The sequence below is a fragment of the Gracilinanus agilis genome, chromosome 4 (genome assembly GCF_016433145.1).
Source record: "Gracilinanus agilis isolate LMUSP501 chromosome 4, AgileGrace, whole genome shotgun sequence".
Classification (NCBI taxonomy): domain Eukaryota; kingdom Metazoa; phylum Chordata; class Mammalia; order Didelphimorphia; family Didelphidae; genus Gracilinanus; species Gracilinanus agilis.
In genome coordinates this window covers 311,657,765-311,682,090 of record NC_058133.1, presented here as the reverse complement: position 1 = coordinate 311,682,090, position 24,326 = coordinate 311,657,765, and the positions used below count along the sequence as shown (strand labels likewise).

The window sequence follows — 24,326 nt, the reverse complement described above, 5'->3', positions numbered from 1 at the left end:
TCTCTCTCTCTCTCTCTCTCTCTCTCTCTCTCTCTCTCTCTCTCTCTCTCTCTTCAATTTCTATGCCTTCCATTCTCCAATTCTTGCCGTCACTGACATATTTCTGTCTCTAGTGCCAGTATCAGATATCTGGAAATTGTGTTGGTTTTTGCCATCTAGTGGCATGATAGAAGTATTAAGAAGGCAAATCCCAATTTTATGTGTAGAAGAGATTAAAAAACCAAACAAATATAAGACATGATTCTAGCAAATACAATGAAGTTAAAACACATTATTTGCTATGTAATCCATTACCTTCCAAAAGATATAAAAGAAAAGAGAGTTAAAGTCAGGAAAGAAAAAGACTTAAAGTCAGGTACTAAATTAAAGATTTTATAATTATATATAGATATAGACATATAATTTTTTGTTTGGTTTATATACGAAGAAAGTCTCATGACTGATCCAGATGTGCTCAACCACTCAGTGCTCTGCAAATTTCTTTCCATCCACATCTCCTTTATCTACCTCCTCTCCCTTCCCTTACTTCTCTTCCCATTTTCTCCCTTTCACCTTCCTTAACAAGTGTCATCCAATGGTACCTAGTCATTTCTCATCTCCAGTTTCATTTCTAAAGGTCAATAAGTTACTGGACTGTGATTTAGGTAAAATCAAAGGTTCACAGAGTGGGGTAATGCTCAGCATTATTTATAGTTATGGGATAAGAATCTAGTACAGATATGACATATTACTGAATAAGTTCTACCTCTGGGACACTTGCACAAAATACAAGCCTAAACACTAACAATGAGATGCCAGAACATAGCTGGGTATTTGGTGAAGAAGCCTTTTAAATGAAGAGTAGTTTCAGTATGCCTGAGATTATATTCCTAATGTAGCTTGGTGGTGAGGGTGCTGATAGACCCTTAATACTTTACTCAACACTCTCCAGAATCATAGGATCATTAAATTAGAGCTGCAAGAGAACTTACCAACCATGAAGTGGTTTTTAATATATTTCAACATATTTGGAAAAAAATTTTTGAAGGAGGTTCATATTTTCAGTCTATGTGACCCTAGAGAAAGTTAGTTAGGCCTTATTTTCTTCCTCTGTGAAACAAGAAATTGAAACTAGATGACCTCTAAAGTTCTTTCCAGCTCCAATTTATAGGATCTCTCTGGAAGAAATGTGTAGGTCAAAGTAATTGTGACCAGACTTTCATGGCACTATGATTCATTCCATTAATAGAAACAAAAAATTGAATTCTATTATGAAAGATTCAAATATGCCTAAAGAAGGAATCTTACCTCATTTTATTATCCTTATGTTATGTCATTTCAACTATCAAAATTCTGCTTCTCTTAGAAGAAGGTTATGCAAAGAAGTATATAGGGAAGCAGAAATTATAAGAAGTGTAACTTTATGTTTTTAGCCATTTTCATTAACATTTTCAATAGTTATTTTGGCTCATTATTAGGTTGATTGTTATGCACACTGAAACATAGCTATTGACCTTTTAGTCCCTTCCTCACAAGGCAGTACCATACTTCAATTTTACCTGATATTTTCACATACATGAATGGTATTTCCAGCTGCAGTGGAAAACCTTTGAGAGTAGAAAACTAGGCATAGAGGAGATGTTCAAGATCTATTGACCAATCAATTGTAACAACAAATACACATTTTTGGAATCTGATATGAAGTTCCTACTTCATCAATTCAAATTATAAAGATATCCTACTTTATTTTTTCATAGGATCTCCCTCAGATCTAGATTTGCTGGTTTAAGATTACAGAGAGATTCAATTCTCTCACTGGAGGAATAGTCTAGTCAAAATCATATGAGTTGGTTCTCCAAATCTACAACCTTCATATGGTGAAACGCTCAAGGTATTTAAAGTTCTAAAATTTAGTTTTGAGTTATTGGACCACCACTGCTACCTTTGTGAATTTTGGTAAGTTTCCAACCTATAAACTAGTTAGTAAGTTTCTAGCTATAAAATAGGGTGAAATTATGCCTTTCCCGTATTCCTCATGGTATTGCTACAAGTTAAAATGAGATAAATTACATAAAGTTTATTATAAACAGGAAAATACCATATACATGTCAGCAAATATTGTTGTAATTTATTCACTATTTCTACTTTTTGATTATGAATACTCTATAATTTATCAAGCCCCTTCAATATATTTCCTTTATTCTAATGTTTATTTTAATTGAATTAGGGCACTATAGATAACTTTATATCTATAAAAGTATATATATATTATTGCTATTATTATGTGCATATGTGCAAATAAGTTGCAGGAAAGCTCCTGGACTAGATAAAATTTCTTCACCAGAATATTTCTACACTAAATCACAGGTCAAAAAACATTTTTATATTATTTTACTAGGTACACAGAATATCATATATTTATATGCTTACATACATGTCCACATCATCATCTTGAAAATGGCATTTTCAAATGCCAGAACATTTTGGGTCTTATTTAGCAGATGAAGTCTCTTCTTTAAATATTTTCCAGTAGAGTTTTCTATAACACTCCAACTTATAACATTTTGTGAGTCTTGAATGTAATAAGATGTTATAAACTGGGATGGTATGGACAGCTCTCTTGGTATACTTTTACTGGACAAAAATTAAATTTATTTGATTATGCCTAAACTTAAAAAGATGGGGAGAGAAAGATGGACAGACAGACAAATGGGTTAGAGAGAGACATACAGAGAGAGAAAGAGAGAAGGAAAGAGAGAGACAGAGAGAGAGAGGAGAGAGACAGAGAGACAGAGAGATAGAGAGAAAGAGAGAGAGAGAGAGAGAGATAGGCAGAGAGACAGAAATTTCAAAACTAGGCTGAATGCTAGAAATGATGAGTTCTATACTTTTTTTGAAGTATATGTCTAGCTGAGCAGAGGAACAGAGTGAAAACTGAGAATAAAAGAAACCAATCAGAAAATTGCCTAGTTTGACTGAGATGGCAAGATTGGTGAATAAATACCTTATATTGATTACACATAGGAGTACCTTATATTGATTACATCATAGCTCCAAACCAAATACATATATCTACACACATGTTAACCCATAGCTGTGGAATGGAAAACTTAAGCATATTCTATCTCATGAACTTTCCTTAAAAGAAGATGTTTATGAGGGCAGCCAGGTGATTCAGTGGATTGAAAGCCAGGCTTAGAGGCAGGAGGTCCTGGGTTCAAATCTGGACTCAGATACTTCCTAGGTGTGTGACCTTGGGCAAGTCACTTCACCCCCACTGCCTAGCCCTTACTGTTCTTCTGCCTTGGAACCAATATACAGCACTGATTCTAAGATGGAAGGTAAGAGATTTTTTGTTTTTTTTGTTTGTTTTTTTTAAAGAGAAAGTTTAAAGATTTTAAAAACTACTCAGTGAAGATATAAATATTTTATAGTTTAAATTATTAGACCAAAGACTTATGAAGTAAATAATATCTGGGTCTTATTTAAAAAAACATATGAACAGAGATGGTATGTATTGAAAGAAGAAAGGAAACCAAACTATGTTAATTCCTACTATTCTGAGAAATAGACCAAATATGGTTCCTTTGTTTTCAGATTAGAACGGTCACACTAATTCATTATTTCTTTATTCAACATCTGTCATAGCCTAGAGAGGTAGCATGATTTATGGAAAGTGTCCTGAATGTATAATCTGGGGGACCAAGTTTCGGGAACCCAGATTGACTTCTTCCTATTTCATATTATATAATTCATTTAAACTCTTTAATCTTCAGTTTTCTCTCCTTTAAACTGAAGGTATAGGTTTTATTCTGAAGTGTCCAACACTCCTACCTGTGTGAGGGCTGCACCAGATTAAAATGTAATTGAAAAATATTTAATACAAATTAAAAATATAATAAAATGCAGGTAACTATAAAATTTAAAACTAAGTCAATATAATCCCATAAGGATCATTATATAGAATTTACTGAACCCTGTCTCAATTTGAATTTGACCTCACTGATCAAGATAACATATAATCAAGGTCTTGTCAAGTTCTAAAGTTATGAATTTATGTGATTTTTTGCAATAGAGGATTGGGATAAATAATAAATGTTCTAGTTAAGGGAAAGGGAGATTATTTTAACACTATTTATGATGATTAATTAATTTATTTTTTTGAGGCCGATTATAAGAGAAACAGCTTAACCAAGCTTCATATTGAACTCAATAACGGTTGGTGTCCTGTGGACATTGATAAGCTAGAAATCAGAAAGATCTTTAGGCATTAAGATCTTATGGAATTAAAACAGGGCTAAGGGTCAAGAGAGCTGAGTTTTAGTTTGGGCTTTCACATCAGGTAGCTAAGTGACCTTGGTCTTGTTTTCTCATTTCTTGTTCTGTTGAATGAACATAATGTAGTCTTGCTCTACTTACCTCATGACTTTATATAAGGATTAAATGATATAACAGGTGTGAAAGAACTCTGAAAAGTTAACTTTTCATCAAATGATTTACTTTAGGACTTAGAAAAGAGGGGAAAATACCACTAACATCCCTCAGGGTGGTTTATTTCTAAAAGTAACTTCTCTAAATGTATCTTGAGTTATTAAGGGTAGATAATAGCAAGCATACATTTAAGTGCTATCACATTGATGAAAAGCCTCAAACTGGAAGGACCATCCAGTTTAATTTATTCATTTCATGGATGAGGAAAGCACCAGGGTCCAGGGAAGCTGTGACTTGGCAAAGGTCACACAGGCAATAAGTGTCATCTGTAGGACTTGAATCTACATCCTCTGACTCTGAGAAACAGTGCTCTTTCCATTTTATAATACATCTTGAATAATGAAATAATTTTGGTTTTTCCATATAACAAATTTGTTGTTTTATTTTATATGACCTAGTTTTTAAGTTAAAATGGGTCTGTTTGCTACAAATGTGCAGGAAATAATTAAAGATCGACAGTTAAAGCAGGCCACAGGGTCAGTCATCCACCTCAGTTCTCCTTTCCTAAAAATCTGGGACCTTAATATTACTATTATTTTCTACCAAGGATAAGATTTCATAAAGGCACATTTTAATGGGCCATTTCAAATTTGATTTCAAACTCAGATGCAAATCCTTTGTTGTTCTGTGTAGTCACATTAATCTTTTCCCCATTGTAGCAGAGGGAGATCAATTATAATCTTTCATTAAATACAAGCTTTATATATAACCCCTGATACTTTACTCCTGAATCCTCTTATAAACAATGTTTCCCCAGACTCATGACAGCCTGGTTTGCCCTTCCCCTAATCCATGTAATAGACACCCTTTCAGTTCTCAATTTCATTTTCAATGAACTTCCTACATCCTTGAATTTTTTAACCGGCATTCCTTTTGAGTCTTTACTTGAAATCTAGACCTTCTCTGAGGATATTTCATCTATTGTAACCTATTTCTCCCAAGACTGTTTATCCCTCCTCTGTGGTTCAAAGGAGCAGAAGATAATAATCTTTCAGTTCCCCTATCATTTCCAGACTATTCCTCTACTTTTATCCTAATCAACCCCCCCCAAATTCAATCTCTTTACATAACCTTGTTATTCTTAGATGTTTTCTTCTAATGTCTAGGTCATCATCCTATCTTTTTCTGACGTCTAGCTCACAGCTTTCTTAATATCCTCTGATATTATAGACAGGGACTTTAATATCCATATGACAGAAATCTCTAAATTTCTTTTGTATATCACTTTGGTTATACACTGATGAGGCTATGATCTATAATCTATTTGAATTGTACCATTCCCACTGCCTCCCTGGAATATCTTAAACTTTGAAATCATATTACTTGAACACAACAATACTAATTCTAAGCTACTAAACTTATTTTTACCCCATTCCCCAAATAATAATTTCCTATATTGTTCTGACTATACATTTCCTTAAGCATCTTTGCATGCAATATCTCAGTAGCTACTAGCCCAGAACTCAGGCTCCTATAATCTGTGACCTTCAGATATTTCCTTCCTGCCAACCTATAAATTTGGTTATTAACTTAATTCTCAACTTCTACCATTCTTGCTCCCAGGATCCTGAACACTAAATGAGAAAGTTACAAACTTAAATTGTTTAATCTACTGAAAATTTATGGAGTTTAACATCACCTGAACATTCATTATTGTTTGACAATCATTCTAATCTACTCTTGACAACTTCTTATTTCATTACCCAGAGAAATTGGGTTTGAATCTTAGTTCTACTTCTTAGTACCTGCCTAGCAAGTCATTTCACTATTGCAGACCTCACATTCTTCATGCCACTTTCTACCCTACTATGACTGGCTGATACCTTCTTCCAAAAGGAGAAGAACCTAGCTGAACCAGTTTTGCCTATTGCCCTTCCCCTCTTCCCATCCATCCTAGAGAAGGAAGGGTCCAATATCCTTTTTCCTGAGTAGAGACCACTGAAGCACTCTTCTTTCACACACACACACACACACACACACACACACACACACACACCATACTCACACAGACACACATATACCAGGAGGAGCAGGAGAGAGTGACCACCTGGTGCTATTCCCCTGGTTTTTGCCTTCAAACAATACCCACTGAATACTGAAATAATTTACTCTTCATTCACTACTACTCCTAATTCTAATAACCTCTGCCACCTGTTTCTCTCCCTATCTCTGTATTAATCACAGTCACTTGGGAATATGTTATATTCAGTCCCTACCTTCTGTTCTCTTATCTTCATCTTCTTGATTCTCAATCCTCTCTCACCCCTGGGTCTCTTATGACTCTGCCTATCACTTCTACTATGGTCTCAGTAATACTGATTCCACAAAAAACAAACCTCTTTATCCTGGACCTCTTTCTCTTATCCATTTCTCATCTACTAGCTCGCCCTTTGATCTGGATCCTCTTTAATATAATGCATTCCTAACCATATTCTCTGACACATCACCTTCTCTCCCCTTCGCAGATATACTGGTCCTATACTAGGTCACCACTGCATTTCTGTGCTCTTCCTTTACCTGTATTATTCACTAAACAAACTCCTTTGTTCTCAATTTTTCCCCATCCAATTAAGATCATAATTCTTGTTGTATGCGGCTCCCAAGCCATTCTCCTTTCTCAAGGAATTTAGCATTACTGACTTCTACTCCTCTACAAATTCTACTATTTTTCTTTCTCTTTTATTTTTTTTTAAAACCCTTACCTTCCATCTTGGAGTCAATACTGTGTATTGGCTCCAAGGCAGAAGAGTGGCAAAGGTAGGCAATGGCGGTCAAGTGACTTGCTCAGGGTCACACAGCTGGGAAATGCCTGAGGCCAAATTTGAAACTAGGACCTCCTGTCTCTAGGCCTGGCTCTCAATCCACTGAGCCACACAGCTGCCCCCTCCTACTATTTTTCTAAAGGATGTCAATCCATACTCACTCTCTCAATTATCCTAACCTCCGAATTCCTTGGTCTCTGCTCAAATTCTATGACCTACTGCTCCAATCCAAGTGTTCCAGTTATTTAATTAAAAACTTGAATATTCCCTTATCCAGTTATGGCCTTTAATTATTCTATCATTCCCCAAATTTCGCCCCTTCTAAATATATTTTTCACTCTCTTTGAGACTTCCAGTCTTTTCTTCTTTCAGTACTTTTGCAGGTCACTGTCACATTTAATTTTCTTTTCTTAGAACATAATGTTTAAATAATTAAATTCTACACAGCCTTCTGTTCTAGAATCCCTCACCTCCTTGATCTATTGTTGCTCATCTCTTCCCAAATCTCATTTCTGGATTACTCCTACCATCTGCTCCCTACATTCCTATTCATATGCTGCTAAAAAGAGTCAAAGGAAGTGATTCAATCTTTCAATTTGGGTTATAACAATTCTGACCTCATAAATTGATCTTATCTAATTTCAAATGAGCCTTCATTATAGCAAAGTGACCTTTTCATTCCTCCCAAATTAATTCCCTATCCTACTTGAATTTCCCACAACTTCCTCTCCTCTCCCTTAACAGAGCATCTATTGTTCTGTTTTCTTAAGAAAAATAAGGTCTTCCAAAGTAAACTCCCTCTTTTTCCTTTCCCTTCATTTAAAAAACTCTTGACATTATCCTTTCCCCTCCATCCTCTAAAAAGGATAACTCTTCTACCCATGTACTTGGTTCCATCTTTCTTGTTTTCTCAAGCAGATTGTGAACTCAATCATTCATTCACCTCCATTTATCCCCATCATTAAAAAAAAAAAAACAACCAACCAAACAAAAAACTTTCACTAAACTGTGACCATCTCAAGGTATTATGATATATCTCTCCTGCCTTTCCCAGCCAAACCCCTACAAAAAAGTTTTTATATTCACTAACTCTGCTTCTTCTTTCACTTTGCCATCCTTTGCGGTTTGGCTTTTATCCTCTTACTTCACCTAAAACTTTTTTCTCCAAATTTATCAATGATCTCTTAATTGTCAACTCTAGTAGTTTTTCCTTCAGTTATCATCTTTTGCAATCTACTTGATGCATGTAATATCATTGCACACACCTTTTAAATACTGTATTTCCTGGGTTTTTGTGGCACTGTTTTTTTCCTGTTTTTCTTCAGATTCCAATGACTTGTTCATTCTCCATTTCTTTTGTCTGGGAATCATGCATATCATGCTGAGTGTTCTCCAGGGTTCTTTCTTAGGTCCTGTTTCTCATTTCTATAGCCTTTCTTTTGGTCACCTTAACATATCTCATAAATTCAACAATTTCTATGCATATGGAGAACAGATCAAAATATCTAGTTATGTTCTCATTCCCTGAGCTTCAATTCCTTGTCACCAATTGACATTAGACATTTCAAACTTGGTTTTTTGATGATATCTCAAATACAAAATGTCTAAAACAGCCCTTTTTATGTTTTCCCTAATCCTCTACTGCCTTGAAGTTTCCCAATTGCTATCAAAGGAATCACAATTTTTCCAGACTACTTAGGTTTATAACCTCAGCAATTCCCTCAACTTCTCACTTTATATTATTCCAAATATCCAATCAGTTGCCAAATACTACCATCTCTACCTACATAACATTTCTCAGTTCTGGATCCTTCTCTGCACTCACATAACTACCACCCTAATTCAATTCTTTATCATGTCTTGTTTATATTATTAAAATAGCCTCATAATTAGTTTCCCTGTCTCAAGTTTCATATCATTCCAGTCCAGCCTACCCACTTCTACCAAAGTGATGTGCCTTTTCTGGTCTTCTTTATATTTCAGATTTGATCATTTCATTCTTCCCTTTCAATAAACTTTAGTGATTATTCTAGCATATAGTAAACACTGCTCTGGTTAGCTCTTAAAGCCTTACATGACTGAACAACCTATCTTGCTAGCCTCATTGTACTCTAATCCCTTTCTTGTACACTGTGAGTCCTCTACCATATTCCAGACAAAGAAGTTAATTTCTCATTCTCAGTCACATATAACTTCTTCCTCTCATCTCTGTACCTTTGTATTAATCATTCCCCATAACCAGAATTCAGTCTTTCTCACTACCTCAATGAACACATCACTTCTTTTAAGATACAACTCAAATATCATCTTCTACATGAAAAAATTCCTAATTTCCTTAATTATGATGTACTCATCCATTGAAAATTCATTTAATTATTTTGTATGTATTCTGCATATTATTCAATCCCTGCAGGTTTATGTATATGTTAACTTTTGATATACACACCTGGAGAGTGGGGATTATTTTATTCTTTCTGTCTGTCAAACCAATGCCTAGATCATATTAGTACTTAATAAATTTTTTGTCAGTAGGAATTAATTAATCTGTAAATTTGATGTGTTTGAATTAGATATTATCTAAAATCCTCTGCAGCTTTTAATTCTATTAGCTGTTCCCAAAATTTCATTCTTTTCCAAAGGTACTACCAATGGTACCACCATAACACTTATAGCTAATATATTGACAGATTCCTAATTCACTGGGGAGTGGGAGAATGAGCCAAATTAATGCCATAGAAAATATTTGACTCTTTTTACAGGCCCTTACAAACTTCAACATTTGAGAAATACTACACTTTCCTGATTTCTCTTCTCTTCTTCCTCTTTTTCTTATTGTTGATTCTTTGGCCTATTGGTTCCTTTTCTTCACCATTGTTTTGTCATGAATTCTCCCTTTACTCTAGGGAAGTAAGGTGACACAATGGATAGAATACCAAGCCTGAAGTCAGGAAGATCCCTCTTCCTAAGTTCAAAACTAACCCTATTTGCTTTAGTTTTCTCTTCTATAAGAAGAAAGAAAGGGCAAAGAACTCCAGGATGTTTGTGAAGAAAACTCCAAATTGGAGGCAGCTCAGTAGATTGAAAGTCAGACTTAGAGATGGGAGCTCTAGGGTTCAAAACTGGCCTCAGACACTTCCTAGCTGTGTGACCCAGGGCAAGTTACTTATGCCAATTTGCCTAACCTTACTTTTCTTCTGTCTTGGAAACAAAGCACAGTACTAATTCTCAGATAGAAGGTATGGGTTTTAAAAAAAGAAAACACTAAATGATTTCACAAATAGGCATAACTGAAATGACTGAATATCACAACCCTCTTTACACTATCTCCCCTTCTCTCTACCCTTTCCCATCTTTCCCTTGGAAATATCATTCACTATTATGGCTTCACCTACTACTGCTTTTAAAGATTCTTCCAAGTCAATGACTGTTTCATGAAATTTTATGCATAATAAAATTGGTAAAACTCATTATCAAGTTCAAGAAAACCTTGAGGTTTACTTCCAATATGGAAATTTAGCTACTTATACCTAACAAAAAATATCTCATGAAAATTATTTAACATGTTCAGAAAAATCTGATTTACTATTTGGCCAAGTAAAACATTTTAGCAAAAAGTCCAAGTCTTAAAAAAATCTATCCATATAATATTTTTCAGAAAATATATATATTATGTTTTGATCAAATACAGAAAAATGGCATATTAAAAGCTCTAGTTGAAGTTGATGGTTTAGTTAAAGAAGAATATACAAGTCTATGAAAGGTGTCTTTAAAATCAAAGGCCTAGGCTCTGGATTTTTATCTTCTACGTCATAGTTCTCAATTACCGAATAGGCTACTAATCAATTATTCTATATTGCTCTGACAGTGGCTATAACAGGCCAAAGGAAATTCACTTTAGATAACTCTTACTGGGCCCAGCCATAGTATCAGCATAATGAAGGCTACCTGAGTGTTGCTATAAATGAAACCACTAGATTGAAATGAAAAGGAAGCAGCAGGCAGAAGCATTTACAAATTACATCACACCATTTTTACGCTGACACCTTTAGAGAAATATATGTATTGGCACTCCTACATATATCTCTTCGATTATGGGATGGAGAAGTGTTGACAGGTATCAAAGCAGACATGAGTAAACAGACATGTAAAAGCTTTACTTCGAACAAAATCAACTGATTTTAAAATCACCAGTACAGATGACAAGAAAAGAAAAAAGTCTTTATTTTATACCTTTCTCGTTCTGGTGAATGCAAACTAGTATCTGGTCTCAAGCAGTTGGTACTAGCACTCCTAGCCCTGTCAAGGGAGGGCTGTAGTTCACTAGTGCCAGTGCATTGCATCCAATGGTAGAAGAGAAAGAAAAAAAGAAAACAAAGAAAAGAATATCATGTTAGATATTAAATCATAAAATAATGTTCTCTTCATATAAGATGTAGAATCATCATGATTCAATTAATAAAGATGTAAAAGAGCTGACTGGATGACAGTGCAGAAGTTTGTTTAGAAAATAAAACTAAACAAAGATTATGCTTGACTGTTTTGCATAATTGTTTTCAAAAAGGTTTCTTAGACTGAAAATGAGAATAAACGATACCTCCTCATGGAAGATTTGCAACAGGAGAAGCACTAAGACAAAATGTCTATGACTTCATTAATAATAAACAATGCCACACCAAAACAAAATGAAGGACATCCGAGGAGAAATCATTTTACAAGTGAACTAGAACTATTTGGTCTATCAAATCACATTGGACTAGACATGGAAGAAGACACTTCCATTTCCTTTTAAACAATATTTCATCAGGAAATCTCAATTCTTGTGCATTAAGGCAGTCATCAAGAAGAGAAATATCCTGTCTAACCATTGATTGGATCTTAGCACATGCAGGCAGAACTGAGCTTCATAAATTAAGATTATTCAAAAGGAAAAAAAATAAAATTCAGTTCTACATTCAGAAACAAAACCATGACACACTGACATCAAATAAATGACAAAAGAAAACAGGCAACTAGGATTTGGTACTTTGGTAGATTTTAGTAACAGAAGATTTCTAGTCAGAGCCATCTAAATATCTTTTTAATATAATTCTGTATTAACCTTTTATGTGTTTATTTTGTGAATACATTTTAAGGTAGGATCTTTACAGATTATGTTATATACTTATGAGAATTTAAACTTCCTTGTTTAGAGGGCTTGCGTGAAAGAGTGGAATCGCTGTTTTGTCTCTTACCTGTAAATATTCCAATGAGTGCCATTCTCTATTAAAGGCATCTTTGATGGTAAAGTTTTATAGTGCCTAACAGAATGTCTGGAATGGGGTAACACATAAACACGTAGGAAACAGAAAAATACATGTGAAGCAAATTTTACTAGAGTTTTAAGAAATAATATTAATATTTTAACAGAATTGTTATTTTGTTCACACAGATTTTTACAATATTCTTTCTTTTTCCCTCCCCAAAACCATCCCTCAGGTTTCCCAAGAGTTAACCTAAAGGAATTTAAATGTTTGAGTTCTGCAAATATTATGCTAGGTCCTCAAAATTAGTTCATTATAAAGGCTTAATTACATGATTTATTCCTTTAAATGGTCAAAGATAAATTTCTCAATCAGGCTAATATGTAAATTTTCTTTTATTCCTAATATTTGTTATCTTTTAACTATTGTTTTAATAGTATTAATATGATTATAAAAATTCATTGATGAAAGGGATAATTAAATTATTCAACATTTTTTGAATGAGTGTGTATGTTTAGTTATCTCTTCTTGAAAAGGTGGTGTCAATAAAAATGTTATTGAAAAGTAAGGAGTTTATATAAGTACTGGTATAGTGGGTCGGGATGATGAGAGAAATGGACAAGGGTATAAGATAAAAGGAGAAAGGGAAATTTACATATGAAACTTAAGTAAATGAAATATAGGCACATGGGTTTTAACTAATATTTGTATGCTTATATATGTACACAAATATGGATATGCTTGTGTATTCATTATAGATATGCTTATATTGTGCATATTTTCTTATTTAAATGTTGATGATTATGACTGTATACTTACTTTTATGAATAGCCCATTTATGGGTACAGGTATGTAAACACATGCCCACAAATATATAATCTAATAGTCTTGTTTCCTCATAGTTTTAGCAATGTAAATGTGGAGGAGAAATGGGTTTCTTGAAGGTTTGGGACTAACATGAGTATGTGTTTCTGGGGCACTTTACTGACACAGAAAAAAAAAGATCAGGGCAGTGAAAAAGGGAAAATTGGATATTGGCTGTGGTTGCCCTCCATTTCCTTTTATTCTTGGTGTGTCTGATTTTGGGCCACATGTGCTTCACAACAATATCTTGTACAGTAGCCATGCCAGAGAGGAGATGCCATTTTGATTCTCCAGAAGTATAAATTTAACCATTTTAAAACTGCATAGTACATGTGTGCAAGTAATATAAAATTCAGTTATTGCTAATTCAAATAGCTGACATTTAAACACTATTTTAAAAAAAAGTATTTTCAAAATGTTATAATAAAATGTAACCTGAAACAACCTGAATTTTGAATTTACTTGCTTTTATCTTCAGATTTAGAAAGGGCAGAAAAAAATCTTTGAATCATAATTAGTCCGACAATACCAAATTATTAGTGGTCACATCAGTGTTTGCAGGAAATTTCTTTCCTTTTTGAATATGGATTCATTAATTAAAAGAGTAAACATCATTAATTAAATTATCTCAAAAATATAACGCACATGAGAACGTTACATTTTTAAGCTTAAGCTTTTGGGTTTTTTCCCAATTTTGTATTAAATTTGAGGGTTTTTTTCCTTTCATATGTCCCTATTGATTGGATAGAGCTACTTAGTATTTCTTTATTTAGGATGAGATTGAAACTAAAAATATTAAAATTTTAAAATTAAGCATCTGTGTGATTAAGCCAAGCCTCCACTGGATTTTATAATAGCTTCTTGTAAATCAGACTAATAAAGTTTAAATCTGGACACGTTAATTCTTTGCATCTGTATATTCTCTCAATAAACTTTTGGAGAGTTTTTATTTAATAGGAATTTATAGGGGGAATTTAGTATCATTTAAGGCTATCACACCAAGAATTAAGAGCTAGTACCTAAACTTTAAATTAGGATGAAACATTATTTCCCCTCTCTGAATCTCAATTTCCTCATCTTTCAATAGTAAAGGTTGAATTGTGGAATTATGGAATTTCAAAGCTAATATGTTAGAGATGATCCAACTTGATCTTTTATATTCCAGATGAAGAAATTGAAGTCCAAGGAGGTTCATTTGGCTTGCCTATCAACTCAACAAGGGAAAAATAATGAAAAAGACAAGTTAATTGAAAACAAACAAAACAAAAAGTGTAACATTCTTAAATTAAATTCAAAAGCCAAGCAGCATAAAAGATGATCATAAAGACATAATCATATTGCCATGCATTGGATACCATTTCTCCAGTGACTAGAAAGGCAATATATCTCATAAGATCATTTAGCATGGTTTACTGCAGATGTAATAGCAGTTGTATAGGGACTTAGAAGTCTCCAGCTTTTCATTTACACTCTGCTTAATACCTGAATGGGAATACATTTGGAGTGTTTTTCCCCAAGATGAAGCAGAGTTTGGAAATACTATTTATCTGTCTGCAGTAATATTAATTAAGGTGATTAAGGAGATAAGATATAAAGAATCTAATCACAAAGAGCCATGGTTACCAAATCCCTGTATTTACCTGGTCGTATGTAGGCACTCTGCACTTCGTCCTCGTTTTGCTCTGGGCAGCATAAGAAGCTCACTGCACAGACAGGATGGGGGATGAGTGAAACAGACATAGATAATGTGGCATTAAATGACATGGGGGTATGCCAATGATATGTCAATGGAAACATAAAAAAGGACGGGAAGAAACCAGATAGTCTGCACTTGTATATTTGCTTGTGAATGATAAATCAAAAAATAAAATAATGACAGTATTTAAAAATTTAAACCATAAACTGCAGCTGGCATTACATTCTGAGTCCTATCAACTTGTCACTTAATTTTATACCTTTTAGAATATTGCTTCCAAAGAGGAAAAATGATGAACATTTACTAGGATTCTAGGTTGAACTACATTAATTTAGATGAATTATTACTTTTTTACAGCACTTATAGATTTGTTCTTTGCAATAAAAAGGGAACATTAGAACCCCGGTTTTCTAAAAATTCTGAACATACCAGCTTTCTATTTTTAACATAACTGTAAACTCACAGCATTAAGTTTCTTAACAATCAGCAAAAGTTTATTCCAATTAAGAATATATACACTATCAAATAAAATTTTATTCTATTGTACATTGTAGTTAATATGCCATTTGCCATCTATAATGACTGAAAACTAACATGGGCCAAGTGACTTAGCTAATTGTGAAAAACAACTTTTTTAGCTCTTCCATCAAAATATACAATGAATGTTAATATATTGTCCAATGTAAAAATCAAAATCTTAAATAGTCAGTTAACAATTAACCCATGTCTAGGTGTATTGTGTCAGAATTTTTTAAAATAGTATATCTTGGTTATGTTGTTTGTATTTGTTTTAATCTCAGTAAAAGAAAAACAACTACTGAGTATATTTCACATATAGATGAAATTATAAGAAAATTCAATTTTTGCTTAAATATAATTTTGAAAATAATTTCTGCAGCTAAACTCAGCTTACAATATTTCCAAATATCTGATGTATGGACATTTTTTTCTAATTGAAACTTTGAGCAGAAAAAAAGTGTATTCAAGAAATATCAGAAACATAACTGAAAAGAAATTGGCAGGAACACCAATATCTTATGGTGGCCAGATTCTCCATTTCATGAAGAAAGAGATTTCTTCGTAGCAATAATTACTTAATTTGCCAAACTTATTTATGTTAGCTCATGATCCCATGAAAAACAGAATAACATCAAAATGCCTTTAACATTATTTTACATAGCATACAAAGAATTAATTCTGGGGATCTTTCAGAGTTATAGGAGAATCCAGACCATACTGAAGAAAATCAATATACATTTTTCTTCATTTGCCTGATAATTAAGTGATAAATACATATGCATAAGTTGATTGTGCCTTTATGGATCTCATCTATAAGAGTAAATGCTCCCATCTTATTTCTCACATCCATCTTGGATCTGGGATTTTGTTTTCTACTATAAGCTTAGGGAAATACTACAGACATCAAAGAAGTAAGTATGAACAAATGTTAATGAATTAATTTTCTTCTTATAAACTCTCAGTTGAAGCAAAGTAGGGGAGGGGAAGGATAAAAATAAAGAATAAAAACTTATGGTTAATTCACTTCAGGGCCATTGACTCCAATTCTATTGGCTGGAAAAACTATAACTAGAAAGGACCATAGGCCTAAACCATCTAAATATATTCCTTATACTAAAACACTCCAAACCTTGGAGGATACATTTAATTCCCTTCCATTGAAAAAAAGGTTTAGCATCACTGCACTGGTGCACATTTTCCATGGATATCTGTTCTGATTAGAATGGTAACCTGGCCAAGAAATAGCTTTGGATTTTGCCCAGCTATCATAGCAAAATAGTGAGAATTGTCCCTGATTCAGATAAGATGAGAAGTGAGCCCCATTCCATAGTTTCTCAAAGCAAATTGCTCATCATTTTTTGGTTACAAGGGCTTGTTTCTCTCAAGAATTTGGCAAGATAGTGAGAAATCATATGGGGAATAATGAGGAACATTTCCTCCTTACAGGTTTTCCTTTGAAACCACTACAAAGGTACAGAAGCCCTTCCAAAAACAAACAAAAAACACCCCACCCTTTGCTATTATGAGAAGTATATTTAACTATATGGATAACTAAATAGCTAAAATTGGCTTCTAAACTATATTGATAATTCACAGCAGCTGATTTTCCTTTCAGTGGGAAGTAAGTCATCATCTAGGGAAAAAAGTACAATGAATTAGAATATGTACTTGTAGTGTATGTTAATAACAATTTTCATCTTTAGAATTGGCCTTAAATTACCCTTTTAGACAAGAGAGAACCTAATTTATTGCTTTCAAAGTGCTTTTATAGAAGGAAAACTTGGGTCATTTCAAGATTGTCACAATTTAAAATCTTAAAATGAATTATGCAACCTTAGCTGGACTTTCTGACATTAGAGACAACAATATTTTAACTTTTAAGAATCATTTTTATTCCAAACATGTAATCCCCAAAGAACAAAATTTTGGATATTGCTTGCTTATGTTTCTTCCTGAATAATTTTCACTGTTATTCATGCAAAATAAAAATCTATATCTGTAGAATTTCTTAAGCACAAAAATTAGAATTTTTTTAGGGAATATGTGCATATTTTTTAGCTGCCACAATTGTGTTTAGAAGAATAATTGTTAAAAATTCACATACTAGAATCTTTATTGAAGAGTTGAGGATATTAAGTGAAATATCTCTGATAAAATTTTTCTTATTGCATGGAGTAAGGTAGGCAATAATCTTACCATTAAATGTTTAAATAATTTTAAAAGTTTTTAGTGTATATGAATACACCAGACCATAAACGATAAATAAAGTACCTTTCTTGTTCTGATAAATACTGACTATCCATGTCCCTGGATCGGTGATCAACTGGACTTCGGGAGGCATCATGGTGTCTAGTTGGAGAACGTGACCTTCTTACTTGATGAATTTCATCTAAACTCCTAAGAAATATATAAAATATTAACATTTGATACGGTTTACTTTTTTCTTTCATTCTTTCATTTCTTTATATTAGTGTTAGCCTTTAAAATAGAGAACAGATTAAGTGTAGAAGGAATAAAGCTATCGGGTATGTGGGCTGCCGTGCTTTCATTGTGATGAGCTAAAGATATGAGATTGGTGTATACTTCTCACAAACTATATTAACAGAAAAATGAAGCAATCTTTGATCTGAGCTAACATCTTCCTGAAGGATATACAACATAGGTAAGCTGCAAAATACAGTGAAAAGGGAGTTGATCTTAGAGTATTGGACCTTGGCTTGAATTCTACCTTTGCTATTTTATTTTGTCTGTGGCCTTGGGCAAGTCATTTTACTTTCTATACTAATTTATTCATTTGAAAAATGAAAAGAGTAGAATAGTTTATGCCTATTCAGTACTATATCTGTGACCCTTTGGTCCTAAATACAACAGAACAGAAAATGAAAGGGTCAGAAAAGAGATGAGTGATGTTTCATTTTGCTTTCCATAATAGTATGTAAACTCCTTAAGGAGGGTGGGTGTTTTTTTGTTGTTATGTGGAAAAGCCTGATGATCGACTTGCTCCAACTCTGCTGGAAAATGTGTATGTTGAAATCTAACCCCTCAAAAAGTGATATGATGGTTGAAAGTCACATCTGAATGCTAATTTTATTTATTTACAGAGAGACACAATAATGGCATTTCAGAATTAGAAGAAATCAATTATTATTCTACACATAATATTTTGTTATTATATACCACTTAATGCTTCAAAGTGTTAACTTTGAATAAGACCTTCTAAATGTTGTAATAATTCAAAATGTGCCTTATACTCTGTCTCTTCATTGTTCATCATTGCTATTTGGTCACTCAGACTGGGAAGGGTAACCAGCAAAAAAAAAAAAAAAAGCATCACATTTATTTAAATGATTGTGCTGTGGCCATGAATTTGTTTCACTCTTAGGGAACTTTAATTCTCTGATGAGCATTAAAGAGGTTAGGGCCATAAGTGAACACATCCATGGTCTACAAAAATACTTAGGAGGCAACTTCTTCCTACTGTCCCTGATTAAGAACATTACTTCTCCTTATTTTAATTTTTAAGCTAAAATATTCTCATGTGTGAAAACCACTTCACCAAAATTTTTTGTTTGTAAAGGTTTTAGACCCATAATAAAGCTTACCTCTGTAATGGCACATTTGGTAACCGGGAACGGGGCCTGCCCTGATCGTCACCACGGTGAGGAGATACAGATCGTGAGCGGTGATGAGCTGTTCTTTGCTGTTCTGGCACAGTTAAAGTTGTAGATTTGCTTTCTCTAGTATTTGACCTATAACCTACTGGCAAAAATACAACAGTTTACTCAATGCCATTCTGTGGAGATAAACAAGAATTTGAAAGCCAATCTCTTGAAGAAATCTTTGCAATGTCTACAACAGCCAGCAATCTACTAATGAGTCTGAAGAGCCATGCAATAAGAACTCATTATTAGCATCATCTTCAAATGTGAAAAAGTATACGTACACATAGTGTAACATATACATGCATTGGAACACATTAAGGCTAAGATAAGCGGAACAATGGAGGAACTGAACATAAATGTGACAGTTAAAACTTCACACAGTTAACTTCCATCCCATTTAAATAAAGATTTTTTTAATTGCTAGAAACCATTGAAAAGTAGTAATTTTAGTGATTAATACCTAGGATGGCCTCCTCTTTGATTTATTATAATTTTAATTATCCAAAGAGAATATTCCTATATGTTGGTAAACTGATCTTGGTTAGACCTTTGAAAATGCATTCACTAATTCTAATGATGAAAAAGGCCAAAAAACAGAAAAAAAACCAACTGTAGGCAATTATAGATGCCTCATTTGATGGTGAACTCTGATATTTACTTCAAATTTTTATTGTAAGTCACAACTTGATTTGCAGATTTCTATCACAAATAGCACATATGTATAGATGAATGGCCCATTCTTGAAGGATGTGGGCATGAAAATTCTCAGTCTAACTTACAAACTAACCATAGGGTCTAATGGAAGACAATAGACCTATCCCATAATGTCATAATGTGTCATAAAACAAATAAATAATTTTGTGAAAAATAAAAGAAAGAGCTACTTCTTCATTATCTTTAATAAGGTATAGTTTTAACTTTTTTGGACTTAAACAACAGAAGGAGATAGAATGGTTATCTATATTGGTCTAGAAGAGATTAAAGGTTTTATCAAAGGGTTTTTTATGCTATTACATGGAAAATATAGAATTTAATGGCGTATAAATGTATTTATATTTTAAAGTATATCTAGGATATAGAGCAGTGGTTCCCAAACTTTTTTGGCCGACCCTCTCCTTTCCAGAAAAAATATTACTTAGCCCCCTGGAAATTATTTTTTTTTTACATTTTAATAGCAATTAATAGGAAAGATAAATTTACCTGTGGCCATCACTGCTTCCCCTGAATCGCGGCAGCACCCACCATGGGTTGGTGACGCCCACTTTGGGACTGATGTAGAGCTTTGATATAATTTGGGAAGCTTATCTTATCTGTTCTACTTATTTATCTGGTATTTTGAATTAGTGTTAGACTCCTACAAAGTATTATTTGCAGAGGCAAAATATTAATATTCTACTATAATTGATCTGATCCATCTTTACTATAATTATATAAATCTAACAGAAATATTTTCCAAGAATATATATCTATGAAATAGATTTAGCCACTTTTATTAGATATGCCATTTTATCACTAAGCCATTATTTGTAATATAATATAATAACTATATGTGGCATGGGATGAAGTTGTTAATATTTTACTTTGAATAGTACAAATCCTGCTACAGAAACTACAGTTAATACCTATTTTAATAGTTTCATGCATGGGGAAAAAGATAATGAAAGCTGTCAGTGTTGGATTCTATAATTCATTTGGGAAAATGCTATAATTGTCACTCACTGGGGAGGAAAAGTAAAATTCTCGTTGGCCTTTGTATCCTGCTAAGTTAACTCACTTGATCAAAAAAGTGTTTTAAAATCTTCGTGTTTTCTTGATTTTATGCAACATGAAACAATGGAATTACTTCACCAATGGAAGAATTTGATGGATAGAGTATAAAATGTTTTCTGAACATCTAGGAAATTTGATTAGAAAGTTATTAGCAGTACTAGGTTGAAGTGATAATTTTAGACATATCAATAAATACTCATACGGTGCTTCCTTTGAATTTTTAAAATGTCTTCTTGTCCTTAATAACATTCTCAAAATTAGTGTAAATCCTTGACTTGCCTTCACCTAGCTCAAGATATGGCTGTTAGAACTCTAAATATGTGATGGGACACATTGGGACCCTCATGCCTTCTCTAGAAAATAGAAAGGTCATGGCTGTTACAATTTGAGGCTAAAGAAAAGGCACAAAGCTACACAATTATAGGGTAAGAACTTCAGATCAAAGTTCCAAATGTCATGAGCAAAGGAGTACAGGTGGGCACCTTTCAAATCAAAGACTCTACAAAGAGTTATTCAAGGCTCTCTGAGGCAGGTGCCTGAGGATTCTGTGGCACAGTTTCATAAAATGAATATTGGATAAGTGATATAAAACCATGCCTACTTGGTGCTAAATGGCAGTGTTCAACCAAGGAACACCTAGCACCTTGTTGATACTATATATTTTTTATCATCTTTATGAACCAATAAGGCTTAGTTTTCAGTGCAATATATAAACAAGTCTAGCATTACGTATACATATGTATATATATTATACATGTATAATGGCATATACAGGCTTGTAAAAATTGTATATATATATATGTCATATATATACACACTTGTATATACGAATTGTACAATTTGTATATATATAATTTATATATGATTAGCGATGTATACATAATATACATGTCTATAAATATGTATTATATATTCTCTTTTAACAATGAAAGTAGACATGACCAGTGTCCTGATTTTAAGTGGTGCTGGTAAATGAAGGATTTCCCCCAATATTTTCTTTCATGACAAGAAATGAATACAGTTTAGGACTTGTCCAAAGGCAAGAAGTTTATGATAAAGGAAAAAGAAGATACCCCAATAGATCTTTCATATTTTGTACAATTCTTTATGATTTGTGCAATATAGGAGAGATAATTTACTGGATTTTGCTCTCTTTTGCTTATGGTACCATTTCTACAATGCTTCAGATTCTAAATCTACAATAAATATGGCATTTGCATGCATTACTTAGCAAATAGCAAGGTAGTCCACAGAAGGAGATCTTCTAAGCTGCAGTAGCTTATTCCTTTAAAAACTGAAATTCTGAATACCAATGAAAATATATCACATGTTCTCAGTTGCTATAAACAGAGTTGATGGAACTAAATACTATCCATTTTTTAAGCATCATTATGACCATTAGGCATGTTGTATTATATTATTGAGGTAAGTAGGAGTACTTTTCTAAGACATGATGTTAAATAGTCCAAGAAGGTTGTGCTTTTACAATTTTTGCCTTTATCATTTTTTCTTACTCTTATAGGCCTTTTTGTACCCATTTATATTCATAATTCTATAGTTGGAAGAGACCTCAGAGGCTATGTAGTTCCATCTTCTCATTTTACATAAAAGGAAATTAAGCCCAGGGATGGAAAGTAATTTGAGCAAAGTGATATGGATAGTAAATTTTAGAGATAAGATTTGGAACCAGGTCTTATAACTCCAGGATTATTGTATTTTCCTAGCATCAAACCTTCCTCAGAATCTAAATAAATACCCTTCAGTGATCACCTTTGAATCTTCTGCTTCCAATCTATTGTCCTGGCCAGGAAACTAGAAAACCAAACTTGTTAAAATGTAGGACTTTTTGACATGGGTCGGGGCAGACATGATTGAGGGTGTGGACTCGAAACTACCACATCAATGCAACCACCAACAATTGGGAAATTGGTCTTGATCAAGGACACATGACAAAACCAGTGGAAATGTGCATCAGCCATGGGTGGGGGAAGTGCGGAGGGTGAAGGGGAAAGTAGGAGCATGAAACATGTAACCATGTTAAAAATGATTATTAATAAATGTTAAAAAATTTAAAAAAAATGTAGAACTTTTTGAGTTTACAGAAGATTACAAGACCAAAGCTCTTAAAAGAAGGTCTGGGTTTATATGTATGCTTCTACAGAATAAAGTGAATGAATTTTATATTAATGTTTTCCCTCTTTACATGGTATTAAAAATTCTTCTGTGTTTGCAGATCTGACAATGGACATTGCCAGAAATCTAACATCCAGATAAAATGGAACATAAGACGTATTTTTATATTCTTAAGATTTTTAAAATAAACATTGAAAGGATTATTTAGTTGATGAATCAAATGAATTATCTTCACATTAGAGAGTGAAATTTTTCTATTCATTTATACAGATTAATGCCTTTTTTTCTCAACGAAGGGGTCATGTTGAAGACAGCAAGAGAGATTTGGGATTTGGACAGATGTCTGGATCCATTGACCCTAAGATATCTTTGTCTTCTGTGATTCTTTTATGGGCAGGAGCCAAGGGAATATCTGTGGGGCTGGCAGTCAGAATCACTGCTAAAGTGCAAGCTGGAAGAAGTCACAGTACTAATAGAAGTGTGAAGGTCCTAGGCCTGACTTTTTAATATCCAGCTACAAGGCTTTCAGGGTAGTTAGGTGGCACAGTGGATAGAATGCTGGGTGTAAAGTCATGAAGATTCATCTTCCTGAATTCAAATCTGGCTTCAGACACTTATTAGTCATGTGATCCTGGACAAGTTGCTTAACCCTGTTTCCTCATCTGTAGAATGAGCTGAAGAAGGAAATGGAAAGCCATTCCAGTATCTTTGCCAAGAAAATCCCAAAATGGGTACAGTAGAATCTGATTAAATAACTGAAGAATAACAACAACAACAAAAAAGCAACCTCTACAGAAGATGTAGAATAAAGGCAGGATGCCAATCTAAATCAGTTTAAGGAAGAGATATATTAATTATTATGAGTGGAGTCAGCCATTATAAATAAGGGGTATGCCATAGTCAAACTAAAATTAGTAGAGAGAAATGAATGGGAGTAAAAGAAGAGACAGCTCACAAGCTGGAACTTTAAGACTTTCAGGAAGAGTTAAGAGATATGAATGTCAATTCAGGATAGACAATTAGGGAAAGGCATTTGAAGATAATAAGTCGAGATCTTTCTATTCCTGGGAATTAGGGCAAATCAGCTGCTTCCTTACATCACTGGATTGAAAGTCTAAGGTTAGAAATAGAATACAGTTTCTTCATAGGCATCTAATTACAGAGTAGTCAGTATGGTTGAATGGGGAGAACATTAGAGAACCTGGTTCCA

General features: G+C 33.4%; 1 protein-coding gene across 1 annotated transcript in view; it reads right to left on the bottom strand.

The window, feature by feature from the left end:
* Positions 1–24,326, bottom strand: part of RIMS1 (regulating synaptic membrane exocytosis 1) — a 225,974-nt gene that overhangs the window by 163,055 nt on the left and 38,593 nt on the right. Inside the window, exons 10-15 of the mRNA XM_044675361.1 lie at positions 19,154–19,307; positions 17,823–17,948; positions 14,977–15,039; positions 12,464–12,541; positions 12,006–12,131; positions 11,463–11,552 (exon numbers count right to left, since the gene is read on the bottom strand). Of these exons, the coding sequence (XP_044531296.1) occupies positions 11,463–11,552; positions 12,006–12,131; positions 12,464–12,541; positions 14,977–15,039; positions 17,823–17,948; positions 19,154–19,307 (637 nt within the window). The remainder of the gene's footprint in view (positions 1–11,462; positions 11,553–12,005; positions 12,132–12,463; positions 12,542–14,976; positions 15,040–17,822; positions 17,949–19,153; positions 19,308–24,326) is intronic.